At 42.4% G+C, this 18,482-nt stretch overlaps 1 protein-coding gene across 4 annotated transcripts in view; it reads right to left on the reverse strand.

Moving 5' to 3' along the window:
- The window catches only part of LOC139537851 (glutamate receptor 1-like), a 113,118-nt gene that overhangs the window by 50,804 nt on the left and 43,832 nt on the right, over nucleotides 1-18,482 (reverse strand). For all 4 annotated transcript variants that reach the window (XR_011667608.1, XM_071339694.1, XM_071339693.1 and 1 more), the window contains exons 4-5: nucleotides 8,127-8,314; nucleotides 6,575-6,628 (exon numbers count right to left, since the gene is read on the reverse strand). Coding sequence is in view for 3 of the 4 variants with exons in the window: in XM_071339694.1 (XP_071195795.1) it covers nucleotides 6,575-6,628; nucleotides 8,127-8,314 (242 nt within the window). In the remaining variant the exon portion in view is untranslated. The remainder of the gene's footprint in view (nucleotides 1-6,574; nucleotides 6,629-8,126; nucleotides 8,315-18,482) is intronic.

An 18,482-nucleotide genomic window follows, 5' to 3' on the forward strand; every position in this document is an offset into this window, starting at 1 on the left:
TCAATTTGATCGATTATTAACGTTTACAAATACCTTAAGCTGTATTACAAAAGTACTTTGAAATGTTTTGGCAAAGTTTAGAGGTAATTTTTTGTTAGATATTGTGTCGTGATTTTGCTCAAATTGAACGCTGTTTTTCCTGGTACAACGGCGCCAAATAAATGGACAATTTGGATATATATGGACGGAATTAATCGAACTAAAGGACCACTTGTGATGTTTATGGGACATATTGGAGTGCCAACAAAAGAATCTCATAAAAGGTAATGCGTTTTTTATATTTTATTTCTGCGTTTTGAGTAGCGCCGGCATGGTTGAAATATGCTTCTCTCTCTGTTTACTATGGTGTATCCTCAGATAATAGCATCGTTTGCTTTCGCCGAAAAGCCTTTTTGAAATCTGACATGTTGGCTGGATTCACAACGAGTGTAGCTTTAATTTGATATCTTATATGTGTGATTTAATCAAGTTTAATTTTATATAATTTTTTTGAATTTGGCGCTCTACATTTTGACATGGCTGTTGGGACGCAAGCGTCCCATCTATCCCAGAGAGGTTAAGGAAGTTCAGCGTTTCCTGGGCTTCACTAACTTCTACCGCAAGTTCATCAAGAACTTCAGCTCGGTGGCAGCCCCTCTCTCAGCTTTAACCAAGGGTGGCAACACAAGGTTTCTGTGGGGAAGAGAAGCTGAGACGGCCTTCCAAGGACTCAAGCAGCGCATCCTCTCTGCTCCCATCCTGACACTACCGACGGCGGATGAACCTTTTGTGGTGGAGGTAGACGCATCAGAGGTTGGTGTTGGAGCTGTCCTGTCTCAGAGGGGTGAAGACAAGAGGCTTCATCCTTGCGCCTTCTTCTCTCACCGGCTTACCCCGGCCGAGAGGAATTACGATGTGGGGGATCGTGAACTCCTAGCGGTTAAGATGGCATTGAAGGAATGGAGACACTGGCTCGAGGGGGCTTCTCAACCATTTCAAGTGCTTACGGACCACAAAAATCTGGAGTATATCCAGCAGGCGAAGTGGTTGAACTCCAGACAAGCTCGATGGTCTCTTTTCTTCAGCCGATTTCAGTTTATCCTCACCTATAGACCCGGGTCGAAGAATCTCAAACCGGATGCCTTGTCACGAGTCTACTCTCCTGCCATTCGAGAAGATACTGACATGACTGTTCTTCCTGCCGCTAAGATCGTGGCTCCGATCTCGTGGCAAGTGGAGGATACCGTGAAACAAGCTCAAGCCATCGAACCGGGCCCTGGAGGAGGTCCTGCTAATCGGTTGTTTGTTCCCAAGGCAGCAAGGTCCCAAGTCCTTCTGTGGGGGCACTCCTCTCGCCTCACCTGTCACCCGGGCGTAGGTCGCACCTTGGAGTTCATCCAGCGTAAGTTCTGGTGGCCCACCATAAAAGAAGACGTTGCCACTTTCGTCAAGGCCTGTTCCGTGTGCTGCCAGGGCAAATCTTCTCACCTCCGCCCTCAAGGACTCCTTCACCCTTTATCTATTCCCCACCGACCCTGGTCCCATATCTCGCTGGACTTTATTACTGGCCTTCCTCCGTCCCATGGTAATACTACGATCCTAGTCATCATCGACAGGTTTTCTAAGGCGGCCAGGTTTGTTCCCTTGACCAAATTACCTTCTGCCAAGGAAACAGCTGAGTTGGTGATTAACCATGTGTTCCGAGTCTTTGGCATCCCGCAAGATATGGTTTCCGACAGAGGTCCCCAGTTCGCCTCAAGGTTTTGGAAGGCCTTCTGCCAACTCATAGGGGCCACGGCCAGTTTATCTTCAGGGTACCATCCGGAGTCCAACGGCCAAACTGAGAGGATGAATCAGGAGCTGGAAACCACCCTCAGATGTATGGTTTCCAACAACCCATCCACATGGTCATCCTTCATTGTTTGGGCCGAGTACGCGCACAACACCTTGTGCTCCTCCTCCACTGGTATATCCCCGCACGAGTGTCAGTTTGGCTATGCTCCTCTATTGTTCCCGGACCAAGAGGCAGAAGTCAGAGTGCCTTCAGCCTCGAGGTTCATCAGACGCTGTCGGCTTACGTGGAAGAAGGCCCGTCTTAATCTTCTGCGTTCCTCACAGCAGTACCAACGACAAGCCAACAGACGTCGCCGTCCCGGTCCTACCCTGTACCCCGGCCAGAGAGTATGGCTCTCAACAAAAAACTTACCGCTACGGGTGGAGTCTCGCAAGCTGTCCCAGAGATTCATCGGACCCTTTAAGATTGCCAGGAGAGTCAATCCCGTTACTTTTCGCCTGCACTTACCCAGATCCCTTAAAATCAATCCCACATTTCACATTTCTTTATTAAAACCTGTTGTTTTTTCTCCCCTTATTCCGGCAGGCAGACCTCCCCCTCCGCCCCGTGTCATCGGAGGCCAGTCGGCTTATACCGTCCACCGGATACTGGACTCCCGCCGGGTGCAGCGGTCCTGGCAGTATCTGGTGGACTGGGAAGGCTACGGTCCCGAGGAGCGCTCCTGGGTTCCTGCCAAGGACATACTGGACCCTGACCTCATTCGTCAGTTCAGGGCCCTCCACCCTGAGAAGGCTGGTAGGAACGTCAGGAGCCGTTCCTAGGAGGGGGATTCTGTCAGGTTTTGGACAGGACTGTTCTGGTTTTTTGTCACTAGATGTCCCCATTGCACCTTTTTTTTGTACCTTTTGTTTTTCCCTTGCTCTAATTATTGTTTGCACCTGTATGTCGTTCCCTTGTTAGTATTTAATCCCTGTGTGTTCCTCAGTTCCTTGCTCAGTGTTTGTATGTTAGCACCCAGCCCCAGCCCAAGCCTTGTTGTGAACATATATTTTTCTCTTGTTGGATTTTCCAGAGGTTCTCTGGTTTTGTTCTTTTGTATTTTGTATTAGTCTTTTGAGGTTTGTTTTTCCCTTGCTGTTTTTACCACTTTGTGGATTTTCTTTGTATTTTGGAAGATGTCTTTTTTTTATTAAACCACCATCTCTAGTACTGCTGTGTCTGCCTCATCTTCTGGGTTCTGCCGATTTAGTGACTGTTTCTCGCACCGGGTCCTGACACATAGACCATACTTAATCAATAAACAGAGGGAGTATGAGTGTGTTTGTGTGTGTGTGTGTGTGTGTGTGTGTGTGTGTGTGTGTGTGTGTGTGTGTGTGTGTGCACACGTGTGTGCGTGTGTGCACGTGCGTGTGTGTGTGCACATGCATGTGAGTGTGTGTGTGAGCATGTGTGTGTGTGTGCATGTGAATGAGTGTGTGTGTGTGTGTGTGTGTGTGTGTGTGTGCGTGCGTGCGTGCGTGCGTGCGTGCGTGTGTGTGTGTGTGTGTGTGTGTGCCCCATCTGGCAAATGGTTCAAATGGTAAGGAACCGCGGAGTGTTGCATCTTGCCACCTTTATAATCATTATTATCTATGTTTCCTACGGCACAATCCAGTTATGAATTTAACAATCCTGCCGGTGAAGTCACCGTTTCCCCCCCCTGTATTTCACAGTCCACTTCATGTGTTCTAGCACAACAAATGTTTCTAGATTTCTTGAGTTGAGCCCTCTGGAGTGCATGTTTAGACCATGCTCCTGACATGCAACCCTTAAGCCAAACATACAGCATCCTCTCCAGGTGAAGTACTGTGTATAACACAAGACGACATACCACTAGAGCAAGCGGCTAGCTTGTTGCTTCACGGACGACAGTTGACCTCAGATCTCAAATCAGATCAAATCAAATCACATTTTATTGGTCACATACATTTTGATTAGCAGATGTTATTGCGGGTGTAGCGAAATGCTTGTGCTTTTAGCTCTGACAGTGGAGTAATATCTAAACAAGAAATATCTAACAAATTACACAACATATACCCAATCCACACAAATCTAAGTAGAAATTAATTAAGACTATATACATATGTACGAGCGATGTCAGAGCAGAACGGACTAAGATACAGTAGAATATTATAGAATACAGTATATACATATGAGATAAGTAATGCAAGATATGTAAGCATTATTAAGTGAATGAGATACCGTAGAATATTATAGAATACAGTATATACATATGAGATGAGTAATGATAGCTATGTAAGCATTATTAAGTGAATGAGATACCGTAGAATATTATAGAATACAGTATATACATATGAGATGAGTAATGATAGATATGTAAGCATTATTAAGTGAATGAGTTACTGTAGAATATTATAGAATACAGTATATACATATGAGATGAGTAATGATAGATATGTAAGCATTATTAAGTGAATGAGATACTGTAGAATAGTATAGAATACAATATATACATATGAGATGAGTAATGCAAGACATGTAAGCATTATTAAGTGAATGAGATACCGTAGAATATTATAGAATACAGTATATACATATGAGATGAGTAATGCAAGATATGTAAGCATTATTAAGTGAATGAGATACCGTAGAATATTATAGAATAGAGTATATACATATGAGATGAGTAATGCAAGATATGTAAGCATTATTAAGTGAATGAGATACCGTAGAATATTATAGAATACAGTATATACATATGAGATGAGTACTGATAGATATGTAAACATTATTAAAGTGACTAGTATTCCATTCCTTTAAAGTGATCAGTGATTCCTAGTCTATGCCTACAGGCAACAGCCTCTAATGTCTTAGTGATGGCTGTTTAACAGTCTGATGGCCTTGAGATAGAAGCTGTTTTTTAGTCTCTCAATCCCAGCTTTGATGCACCTGTACTGACCTCGCCTTCTGGATGATAGCAGGGTGAATAGGCAGTGGCTCGGGTGATTGATCTCTATATGAAGCTATGCTAACGTGAGAGGCAAACATAGAAAGATGGCTGCCGGAGGGTATGGCTGCTGTTTTATGGGCTCTTAACCAACCGTGCTATTTTGTTAGTTTTTTTCCGCATTGTTTGTAACTTATTTTGTACATAATGTTGCTGCTTCCGTCTCTTATGACCGGAAAGAGCTTCTGGACATCTGTAACGGCTTTCGTTGGTGGAAGGAGAGGAGGACCAAAATGCAGCGTGGTACGTATCCATAATAAATGTTTAATCAAGAATGAATACAAAAAAGAACAAGAGAATCAAATGAAAACTGACACAGTCCCGAATGGTGCAAACACCGAAACAGAAACAACCACCCACAACACACAATGAAAAACAGGCTACCTAAATATGGCTCCCAATCAGAGACAACGATAAACAGCTGCCTCTGATTGGGAACCACACCAGGCCAAACACCTAGAAATATAACCCACAGAACAAAACATAGAAAAACAACATAGAATGCCCACCCCAACTCACACCCTGACAAACTAAAATAAATACATAAAAAGGAACTAAGGTCAGAACGTGACAACATCAGAACAGCGATTACTCACTTTGAACTGCACAAATAATTTTTATATAGCCTCGTTATTGTTATTTTACTGCTGCTCTTTAATTATTTGCTACATTTATTTATATATTTTTAGGTATTTTTCTTAAAACTGCATTGTTGGTTAATTAAGGACTTGTAAGTAAGCATTTCACTGTAAGGTTTACATCTGTTGTACTCGGCGCATGTGACTAATACAATTTGATTTGATTTAAAATAGAGGCTAGCTTGTTGCTTCATGGGTGACAGTTGACCTCTGATCTCTATATGAAGCTATGCAAACGTGACTGGCAACCCTAGACATAGAATGACCTACGAGGCAACTATGCTTCAGTATAACTGGATATGTGTGGAATGCAGAATCATTCGAACAGAGTCCCTACCTACTATTGCTGGTATCTAGGAACTCATTAGGTCTGGTGGCCAATGAATATTAACATGAAGCAATGAATTGAGCCCGTTGATAATAATGGAAAACTAACTTCTGTTTAGTTACGTAAAGGACAAAAGCACACACACATTCATATACCAAATATATATATATATATATGCGCAAGTATAGTGTAAGCATGTACAAGCACGCCCATGCACACACACACACACACACACACACACACACACACACACACACACACACACACACACACACACACACACACACACACACACACACACACACACACACACACACACACACACACACACACAAAGAAGCTCAGAGCCCTACAATTGCCTTAAAAGAGTAGAAATGATAATATACTTGCTCAGCGAGTAATCAGCAATCTGTCTACATTGTGTTCTGCACAGACAAGCAGAAGCTCTACGGCCTGTCAGATACAGAGAAGATGAAGAGGGACCAATACATGGAACAACGCCACCATAGATTAGTCTAAACAATCGGTTTCCATCAATTCTGCAACAGATGAAACTACAGTTGTGCTTACATGTTTGTAATCGTTCAGTGGGGATGAAGGTACAGTGTTCTTTTACTTCTCAATAGGGGCGTCAGTAGCGTCGTGATCAGAACAACAAACAAAAAAAAATTCCTAGCAATTCCACAGTAGAGTTCTCTTGACTGGGAGTTCCAGCAATATCTACAACGAAGACATTTCAGATGGATTGAAAATAAATGACAATGAAATACATTGGAGCCTGCATGTTGCATTAAAGCTTCAATTGTTTCAGAGAGGGCTAGACTTACCAGGTTTGCCAATATGTAGTGGTAATTTTTTAGGTTCTTCTTCTGAGCAGCGATCTGGAAAGCATAATAAAAAGGGGAAATTATGTCCATTTTGCAACACGTCAATGAAGATAAAGCTATTTCATTCCAGATGTCGATTTAAGTGCCCCATTAATCCTGAGTGGCGCAGGTGTTTAAGGCACTGCATCTCAGTGCAAGAGGCGTCACTACAGTCCCTGGTTTGAATCCAGGCTGTATCACATCTGGCTGTGATTGGGAGTCCCATAGGGTGGTGCACAATTGGCCCAGTGTCGTCCGGGTTTGGGTTTGGCCGGGGTTAGACCATGCTCCTGACATGCAACCCTTAAGTCACATTGTAAATAAGAAATTGTTCTTAACTGACATGCCTAGTTAAATAAATGTTAAATAAAAAAAAATGTATCGCGTTCCTCCCAAATAGGAGCTAATTGTTCCTGTCTTTGAGGAAATGAATTACTCATCTCCTGTCTCTGCCTGCATGTCTGAGTAAAATATCAGTGCTCAGCAGAACGGGGGCAGCTGGAACAACTCGCCGTGGAGGGCTGGGAAGGATTTGGCATCTGTCACTGTGGGAAGCCCAATTAGAGCTTTAATGACTACATGTTCACAATCTGTATCAAAATCACTAGTACACCTGTGATGGATAGGCCCGGGATCGCCTCTGGGAGACAGAATGAAGCAGCCGTCAGGGATAATTGAGCCTGACCATATTTCTAAATGCTTATCTGTAAACTACATGTTTTTGAATATACTAATTTCACTAGCTCTCTGCTATTCAGAAACCATGACATTTTTACATTTTAGTCATTTAGCAGAAGCTCTTATCTAAAGCGACTTACAAGAGCAATTAGGGTTAAGTGCCTTGCTCAAGGGCAAATCGACAGATTTTTCACCGAGTCGGCTTAAGGATTTGAACCACCGACCTCTCGGTTACTGGCCCAACGGGACTAAAGAGATTTTACATATTCAAAATAGCTCAAAGGAACTGTTATCCCTCCTAAAAACAAGATAGACTACATTTATAAAAAAGTCTGCTATGAATGTTTCTTTAGCTAGGTTTTTGAATAGTTTTAGTCCAGATCTACTCACTGTGGTGATTCCATTTATAGTACAATATATAAATGGTACCAGGGAACAATGTTGTCCCTGGAGAACTGGCTGATGATCTTCCAGCAGCAGCATGGAATCCAAGTCATACACATCTATCTTTGTCTTCATTACAAACTTCCCTCCACTGTCCCCCTGAGACTGGTCCAGTATAGAACAGAGACACTATAACAATACCACACAGTGTTCAAAGTGAACCCTTGTAACTGAACCTTTGTCAATAGTTTGAGTTGTAAAACTCAGTAAGAGGAGGAAGAATTGTTTTGTTACTCTAGCTGCATGGTCTTCTTGTTGGAGTGAACCCATCCAATCCAATTACTGAACTAATCATGTCTAGTTTACGGATCATCTCTTCATGCATTAAGCTCTCAATAGTCACCTCCCCCTTTTTCATTACTGGACCGTCTATCAATCTGATGTTATTTACCAGGTTGAGGATCAAGTTGAGTCTCTCCAGCTCACAGTCCAGGATGATGTTGTACTCCTTCTTCTTCTCTAGGTCCTGAACCACCTTCAGGAAGGCCACCTGATCCATACCACTGTCCAGGTTCACCGATGTCACCTGCCACGTCTTCTCTGCTGCCGTATCCAGAATCTTCTGCAGCACTGTCAGGCCTACAAGACAAACACCGAAGGTACATGCTAATTAGTCTATATTTGATGGTAAACCACACAGGTACTTTACTTAGGTAAAGTAAACCACACATAGGTACTTTACTTAGGTAAAGTAAACCACACTTAGGTACTTTACTTAGGTAGAGTAAACCCCACTTAGGTGACGGGGTGCAGGTAGCCTAGCGCTTATTTGTATTATTTATTTAACCTGTATTTAACTAGGCAAGTCGGCTAAGAACAAATTCTAATTTATATTGAAGGCCTACCCCGGCCAAACCCTAATCCGGACGACGTTGGGACAATTGTGCGCCGCCCTATGGGGCTCCCAATCATGGCCGGTTGTGATACAGCCTGGAATCGAACCAGGGTCTGTAGTGATGCCTCTAGCATTGAGATGCAGTGCCGTAGACCGCTGCACCACTCGGGAGAGGCGAGCTCGCAGTCGGAGGGTTGCCAGTTTGAATCCTGGGTCTGACAGGGAAAGCATCTTTCAGGAAGTGAGCGAGCAATCAGAGGGTTGCTGGTATCAAATCCTAGATGTCATTGCCTGCTGTTGTTCCCCTTTAGCAAGTCACTTAATCTCCCACAGCAATTGCTCCACGGGCGCCCAGTGTGTCAGTCCCCTGATCCAGCCTCTATATGTATGTAACAGTCCCCTGATCCAGCCTCTATATGTATATAACAGTCCCCTGATCCAACCTTTTCAGCCTCTATATGTATATAACAGTCCCCTGATCCAACCTTTTCAGCCTCTATATGTATGTAACAGTTCCCTGCTCCAGCCTCTATATGTATGTAACAGTCCCCTGCTCCAGCCTCTATATGTATGTAACAGTCCCCTGCTCCAGCCTCTATATGTATGTAACAGTCCCCTGCTCCAGCCTCTATATGTAACAGTCCCCTGCTCTAGCCTCTATATGTATGTAACAGTCCCCTGATCCAGCCTCTATATGTATGTAACAGTCTCCTGCTCCAGCCTCTATATGTATGTAACAGTCCCCTGATCCAGCCTCTATATGTATATAACAGTCCCCTGATCCAACCTTTTCAGCCTCTATATGTATATAACAGTCCCCTGATCCAACCTTTTCAGCCTCTATATGTATGTAACAGTTCCCTGCTCCAGCCTCTATATGTATGTAACAGTCCCCTGCTCCAGCCTCTATATGTATGTAACAGTCTCCTGCTCCAGCCTCTATATGTATGTAACAGTCCCCTGCTCCAGCCTCTATATGTATGTAACAGTCCCCTGATCCAGCCTCTATATGTATGTAACAGTCCCCTGCTCCAGCCTCTATATGTATGTAACAGTTCCCTGCTCCAGCCTCTATATGTATGTAACAGTCCCCTGCTCCAGCCTCTATATGTATGTAACAGTCCCCTGCTCCAGCCTCTATATGTATGTAACAGTCCCCTGCTCCAGCCTCTATATGTATGTAACAGTCCCCTGCTCCAGCCTCTATATGTATGTAACAGTCCCCTGCTCCAGCCTCTATATGTATGTAACAGTCCCCTGCTCCAGCCTCTATATGTATGTAACAGCCTCCTGCTCCAGCCTCTATATGTATGTAACAGTCTCCTGCTCCAGCCTCTATATGTATGTAACAGTCCCCTGATCCAACCTTTTCAGCCTCTATATGTATATAACAGTCCCCTGCTCCAGCCTCTATATGTATGTAACAGTCCCCTGCTCCAGCCTCTATATGTATGTAACAGTCCCCTGATCCAACCTTTTCAGCCTCTATATGTATATAACAGTCCCCTGCTCCAGCCTCTATATGTATGTAACAGTCTCCTGCTCCAGCCTCTATATGTATGTAACAGTCCCCTGCTCCAGCCTCTATATGTATGTAACAGTTCCCTGCTCCAGCCTCTATATGTATGTAACAGTCCCCTGCTCCAGCCTCTATATGTATGTAACAGTTCCCTGCTCCAGCCTCTATATGTATGTAACAGTCCCCTGCTCCAGCCTCTATATGTATGTAACAGTCCCCTGCTCCAGCCTCTATATGTAACAGTCCCCTGCTCTAGCCTCTATATGTATGTAACAGTCCCCTGATCCAGCCTCTATATGTATGTAACAGTCTCCTGCTCCAGCCTCTATATGTATGTAACAGTCCCCTGATCCAGCCTCTATATGTATATAACAGTCCCCTGATCCAACCTTTTCAGCCTCTATATGTATATAACAGTCCCCTGATCCAACCTTTTCAGCCTCTATATGTATGTAACAGTTCCCTGCTCCAGCCTCTATATGTATGTAACAGTCCCCTGCTCCAGCCTCTATATGTATATAACAGTCCCCTGATCCAACCTTTTCAGCCTCTATATGTATGTAACAGTCCCCTGCTCCAGCCTCTATATGTATGTAACAGTTCCCTGCTCCAGCCTCTATATGTATGTAACAGTCCCCTGCTCCAGCCTCTATATGTATGTAACAGTCCCCTGCTCCAGCCTCTATATGTATGTAACAGTCCCCTGCTCCAGCCTCTATATGTAACAGTCCCCTGCTCCAGCCTCTATATGTATGTACCAGTCCCCTGCTCCAGCCTCTATATGTATGTAACAGTCCCCTACTCCAGCCTCTATATGTATGTAACAGTCCCCTGCTCCAGCCTCTATATGTATATAACAGTCCCCTGATCCAACCTTTTCAGCCTCTATATGTATGTAACAGTCCCCTGCTCCAGCCTCTATATGTATGTAACAGTCCCCTGATCCAGCCTCTATATGTATATAACAGTCCCCTGATCCAACCTTTTCAGCCTCTATATGTATGTAACAGTCCCCTGATCCAGCCTCTATATGTATATAACAGTCCCCTGATCCAACCTTTTCAGCCTCTATATGTATGTAACAGTTCCCTGCTCCAACCTCTCCAGCCTGTATATGTATGTAACAGTCCCCTGATCCAACCTCTCCAGCCTGTATATGTATGTAACAGTCCCCTGATCCAACCTCTCCAGCCTCTATATGTACTGTATGTAACAGTTCCCTGATCCAACCTCTCCAGCCTGTATATGTATGTAACAGTCCCCTGATCCAATCTCTCCAGCCTGTATATGTATGTAACAGTCCCCTGATCCAACCTCTCCAGCCTCTATATGTACTGTATGTAACAGTTCCCTGATCCAACCTCTCCAGCCTGTATATGTATATAACAGTCCCCTGATCGAACCTTGTCAGCCTCTATATGTATGTAACAGTCCCCTGATCCAACCTCTCCAGCCTGTATATGTATATAACAGTCCCCTGATCCAACCTCTCCAGCTTCTATATGTATGTAACAGTTCCCTGCTCCAGCCTCTATATGTATGTAACAGTCCCCTGATCCAACCTCTCCAGCTTCTATATGTATGTAACAGTTCCCTGCTCCAGCCTCCATATGTATGTAACAGTCCCCTGATCCAACCTCTCCAGCCTGTATATGTATATAACAGTCCCCTGATCCAACCTCTCCAGCCTCTATATGTATGTAACAGTTCCCTGCTCCAGCCTCTATATGTATATAACAGTCCCCTGATCCAACCTCTATATGTATGTAACAGTGCCCTGATCCAACCTCTCCAGCCTGTATATGTACTGTACCAGTGTCTTTCAGAGGTTGGGATAAAGCAGTAGTCAGTATTTCAGTTGGACCTTGGGTAACAATTGACGAGTAAAATTATCCTTATATTAACTTTTCTTTTGATCCTTTGTAGTCACTAAAATGTAATTCACACCTCTTTTCTTTACATCTCTTTTCTTTACATCTGTTTTCTTTACATCTCTTTTCTTTACACATTCTTTCTTTACATCTATTTTCTTTACACATTCTTTCTTTACGCCTTTTTTCTTTACACCTCTTTTCTTTTCACCTCTTTTCTTTACATCTATTTTCTTTACATCTCTTTTCTTTACACATTCTTTCTTTACACCTCTTTTCTTTACACATTATTTCTTTACATCTCTTTTCTTTACACATTCTTTCTTTACACCTCTTTTCTTTACACCTCTTTTCTTTACATCTCTTTTGTTTACACATTCTTTCTTTACACCTTTTTTCTTTACACATTCTTTCTTTACATCTCTTTTCTTTACACATTCTTTCTTTACACATTCATTCTTTACATCTCTTTTCTTTACACATTCTTTCTTTACACCTCTTTTCTTTACACCTCTTTTCTTTACACATTCTTTCTTTACACCTCTTTTCTTTACACATTCTTTCTTTACATCTCTTTTCTTTACATCTATTTTCTTTACACATTCTTTCTTTACACCTCTTTTCTTTACACGTTCTTTCTTTACATCTCTTTTCTTTACACATTCTTTCTTTACACCTCTTTTCTTTACACGTTCTTTCTTTACATCTCTTTTCTTTACACATTCTTTCTTTACACCTCTTTTCTTTACACGTTCTTTCTTTACATCTCTTTTCTTTACACATTCTTTCTTTACACCTCTTTTCTTGGCTTCACCTGCTGTATGGGGCAAGCTCCAATGACGTTGTGACTTACAGAAGCACTTGAGTTGACTGAACGTATCCAGTGAAGCCTCAGTTGATTTCCTCTACTCTCAGCTTCTATTGAACACACGTGTACTCTTTTCTTTAAAAGCAGATTCGTAAATAAACTGGTATTATAAAGGTGTAATGCTTTTGTGATCAGGAGTGGTTTGTTTAGCACAGCACTGCTGCATATAGAGAACAGAGGATTTCAAGTGCTACACAGAAGACTGTGTACGAGGCAGAGTTGCTCCGGTTGTTTTCACGGCAGTCACCTGAAATCACTGTCACCGTACCTAAAACTGTGACAGCCAGGCTAAGGTGCTGCTGCCTGAATGCCTGTGTATTCTCCTCAGCCAAAGTAAATGTGCTGCTTCATATCTGCTTTCCCAAGAGCCCTGAGTTTGAAAACGACGGTTCCCCCCTTTCAATACTGGAAATGGAAATGCTGAGTATTTTTTGCACTGGGTTAATCTGGAGTCCGGGGTGATGACAGTGAGAAAGATCTATGAAGTGGAAAGAACTTCTCCCCCCCTCCTTCCTTCCTCACCTCTCTTCTTCTCTCTTTGAGGAACATGACTTAGAACTTAGACAGATGACGTGTGAATGCAGCTGAACCATCTGAATTAATGCCATTCCTTCCCCTTATCTATAACCCTGGCTCATCAGTATTCCCCCATATACAGGGCCTTCAAAAAGTATTAATACACCTTGACTTATTCCACATTTTGTAGTGTTACAGTCTGAATTCAAAATGGAGTAAAAATATGTTTGTCTCACTCATCTACACACAATACCCCATAATGACAAAGTGAAAACATGTTTTTTGTAAATGTTTGCTAATTTATTGAAAATGAAATACAGAACTATCTAATTTACATAAGTTATTCCCACACCTGAGTCAATACTTTGTAGAAGCACCTTTGGCGGTGATTACAGCTTTACGTCGTCTTGGGTATGTCTGTATCAGCTTTGTGTTGTCTTGGGTATGTCTGTATCAGCTTTATGTTGTCTTGGGTATGTCTGTATCAGCTTTGAGTCGTCTTGGGTATGTCTGTATCAGCTTGGAGTTGTCTTGGGTATGTCTGTATCAGCTTTATGTCGTCTTGGGTATGTCTGTATCAGCTTTATGTTGTCTTGGGTATGTCTGTATCAGCTTTATGTCGTCTTGGGTATGTCTGTATCAGCTTTATGTCGTCTTGGGTATGTCTGTATCAGCTTTGCACATCTAGATTTGGGGATTCTCTCCCGTTCTTCCTTATTGATTTTTTCAAGCTCTGTTAAATTAGATGGGGAGCGACCGTGAACATCAATCTTCAAGTCTTCCACAGATTTTCAATGGGATTAAAGTCTGGACTTTGGCTGGGCCACTCAATGACTTTCACATTTTTGTTCTGAAACATTTCAGCATTGCTTTGGCTGTGTGCTTTGGGTTATTGTCCTGTTCAACGTTTGCACTCTGAAGCAGGTTCTCATCAAGGGTTTGCTTGTATTTGGCTCCATTTATTGTTCCTTATATCCTTACCAGTCTTTCAGTCCCTGCCTCTGAAAAGCATCCCCATAGCATGATGCTGCCACCACCATGCTTCACGGTAGGGATGGTATTAGACAGGTGATGAGCTGTGCCTGGTTTTCTCCAGACATAGCGCTTTGCATTCAGGCTAAAGAGTAAACATTTTGTGTCATTAGACCACAGGATCTTTGCATTGTGGTCTCAGAGTCTTTCACAAGCAATTTTGCAAACTCCATGTGCCATGTGCCTTTTTCTCAGGAGTGGCTTCCATCTGGTCACTCTCCCATAAAGCCCAGATTGGTAAAGTGCTGTAGAGACATCTGGCATGTTCTCCCATCTCAGCCAAGGAACTCTGTAGTTCTGTCAGAGTGGTCATTGGGTTCTTGGTCACCTCCCTGACCAAGGTCCTTCTTGCCTGGTTGCTCAGTTTGTGCTCTTGGAAACTTTCAATTGTTTTATACCCTTCCCCAGATAAATGTCTCATCACAATTATATCTCGGAGATATTCTTCATGGTATAGTTTCTGGTCTAACATACACTGTCAACTGTGGGACCTTATAGACAGGTGTGGTTTTTTCCTGTCATTTCCAAACAATTGAATTGGCCCACAATCAAGTTGTAGTGACATCTCAAGGAAATTGGATACACATGAGCTCAATTTGGAGTTTCATAGCAAAGGGGTGTGAATACTTATGTCAATTAGATATTTCTGTATTTCATTTACAAAAAATGAGCAAAAAAATCTGAAAACATATTTCAACTTTGTCATTATGGGGCATTGTGTGTAGATTGGTGAGAAATTATTTTATTTAATCAATGTTTAATTCAGGCTGTAACATAACAAAATGTGGTACAAGTCAAGAGGTACGAATACTTTCTGAACACAGTAATGTACAGTGTTTTGGGTAACGTGTTACAAAAGTAACACGTTATATAATCAGATTACTAACTTTTTCCTGAATTGGGTAATATTACTACAGTTACTTTGTCAAATAACGCGTGTGTTCCTTTTAGAATCATATCTATACCGGGCGTGTGTTCCTTTCAGAATCATATCTATACCGGGCGTGTGTTCCTTTCAGAATCATATCTATACCGGGCGTGTGTTCCTTTCAGAATCATATCTATACCGGGCGTGTGTTCCTTTCAGAATCATATCTATACCGGGCGTGTGTTCCTTTCAGAATCATATCTATACCGGGCGTGTGTTTCCATGAATCCAATCTCAACTTGTTTCCTCATTTAGTTCTCGGAGCGAGCGGAGAAAGGCTGTTTGGAGAAATGTCATGACAGCTGCAGTCCTTAGAAATATATAAAGGGAGCACCTCTGATCTTTGCCATTGATCGCTGCTGTGATAGCAAAGCCCATAGAGGGCTTTCCCGTCTTGTGGCAAGTATGCCCTCTATACAACTCTATGGGTCTGTGCACGTGCGGTCTATAACCAGAACCGGCGGCTCGAGGGAAAGATTTTGAATGAAAAGATAAGAAATCTGTACAGATGTTTGGCTTACAGTATACTACCCAGCTAGCACAGTGGATCTGGGCTGAGAGTCGGGACACTCGGCTGAAAGTCAGACTCGGCCGACGTCATGTGACCCGAGTCTGGGCCGCCTTCGGCCGTATTACTTATGGCTAGGAGGCGGGGATTGCACAATTGGCCCAACGGCGTCCGAGTTAGGGGAGGGTTTGCCTGGCATGGACGTCCTTGTCCCATCACGCTGTAGCGACTCCTGTGGCGGGCCAGGCACATGCTCACACGGTCACCAGGTGTACAGTGTTTCCTCCGACACAATAGTTTTTTTGTGGATGGGTATAATTTGTCTGTATAAAATGTATAATAGTAACATTTAAAATTACTAAATCGGGTAATTTTGTATACATTTATTTAAATTTGCATCGGGACACTTCTGGGGGGATTCTGGTAAGATGCCGGCAAATTCAGGTAGACGGAAACGGCCCGATGTATTTGGGCCGATTCTGGGCAGTCATTCATTTTAATTCCGGGCCGAGTCCAACACCTGATTCCAGGCCAATTCAATCAGTTCCGGCCCCCCAGAAGAGGACCGCTTCTGGGCCGATTCCTCATTGCTAGCTGGGTGTATACGGCTAATTAAGCAGCCCATATATGGCAGAGCACTTGTAGACTAGCACAGGAAAGCAGCGCCACAGATGAAAGGAGAAACTAGTGATAAAACCTGAGTTAGTAGTCTATCTTTGGTAGAGCGTGCGCGGCTCGCGTCGCTTCCTCATACAGTCAAACAAACGGTGAGATTTATATTTCTTTCAAGAAAGTAATATAACAAGTATTATAAACTGGGTGGTTCGAGCCCTGAATGCTGATTGGCTGAAAGCTGTGGTATATCAGACCGTATACCACGGGTATGACAAAACAACAACTATTTACTGTTCTAATTCCGTCGGTAACCAGTTTCTAATAGCAGTAAGGCACCTCAGGAGTTTGTGGTATATGGCCAATATACCACAGCTAAGGGCTGTATCCAGGCATTGCGTCGTGCCTAAGCACAGCCCTTAGCTGTGGTATATTGGCCATATACCACACCCACTTGTGCCTTATTGCTTAAATATAATGTGGTACTTTCCTGAAAAAGTAATATTGTAACGTTACTTTTGTTAACCAATATGTAATATATTACTTTCCCAAGTACCTAATCCCGACACTGGTAATGTATTACAGCACTTTTAGTTTTTGTTAGTTTATTAATTCGACCATTTAAAAAAACAAGCACACATAAAACTTAAAAAAGCCATATAGGCACATGAGTTAAATCATGGAGGATAACACACAATAAAGTCTGGGACATATTTCCATTGTTAAATCATGAAGGATAACACACAATACAGTCTGGGACATATTTCCATTGTTAAATCATGAAGGATAACACACAATACAGTCTGGGACTTATTTCCATTGTTAAATCATGGGGGATAACACACAATACAGTCTGGGACTTATTTCCATTGTTAAATCATGGGGGATAACACAATACAGTCTGGGACATATTTCCATTGTTAAATCATGGAGGATAACACACAATACAATCTGGGACATATTTCCATTGTTAAATCATGGAGGATAACACACAATACAATCTGGGACATATTTCCATTGTTAAATCATGGAGGATAACACACAATACAGTCTGGGACTTATTTCCATTGTTAAATCATGGAGGATAACACACAATACAGTCTGGGACATATTTCCATTGTTAAATCATGGGGGATAACACACAATACAGTCTGGGACTTATTTCCATTGTTAAATCATGGAGGATAACACACAATAAAGTCTGGGACATATTTCCATTGTTAAATCATGGAGGATAACACACAATACAGTCTGGGACATATTTCCATTGTTAAATCATGGAGGATAACACACAATACAGTCTGGGACTTATTTCCATTGTTAAATCATGAAGGATAACACACAATACAGTCTGGGACTTATTTCCATTGTGGTCCTCTTGAGACAAGATGTCTAGTCAAGATCCGACACGGTTGAACACAGTATGACAGAGAGATAATAAAACATAAAAACCAAGAAGAAGAACATCTATTTCATCATTTCAGTTACATCGTAGAGATCATTCATATGGGCACAGAAGACATCAAACAGTTTTCTACTTTATTTTTAAAGCTGCCCAGAGAGGACGTTGTTTTTATGGGCAGAGGCGCATTGCAGCACGATAGAAACACAGAAGGTTAGATGTAATTCATGATACAGAGTAGCAACATATTCATCATTACTGTGAATGTACAGTACAGGGTCAGATGTAATTAATGATACAGAGTAGCAACATATTCATCATTACCTTGAATGTACATTACAGTAATATGTCTGCATTGATAAATGACAGTGCTTCCTCTGAGCATTCTCTAACAATGATCCCAACTAAAGGCCTTAGAAGTGAGAAATCCACTTGACAGAATGCATCTGACAGAAGCTTGTATGCATCTGACAGAAGCTTGCATGCAGGGCTCAGCTAGACTTGAATCATAAGTACTGGGGAAAGATCCTTATTCATGATCAAATTGTAAATTTGATCGTTTTGACATGATAAAAGTGTTCAGCTAAGTGTGTACTATCTATGATCTAAATATATTGCCTCAACGAACTCCTACTGTAGATGCATTGTTCAAGACA

Source organism: Salvelinus alpinus, chromosome 13, assembly GCF_045679555.1.
Source record: "Salvelinus alpinus chromosome 13, SLU_Salpinus.1, whole genome shotgun sequence".
Classification (NCBI taxonomy): domain Eukaryota; kingdom Metazoa; phylum Chordata; class Actinopteri; order Salmoniformes; family Salmonidae; genus Salvelinus; species Salvelinus alpinus.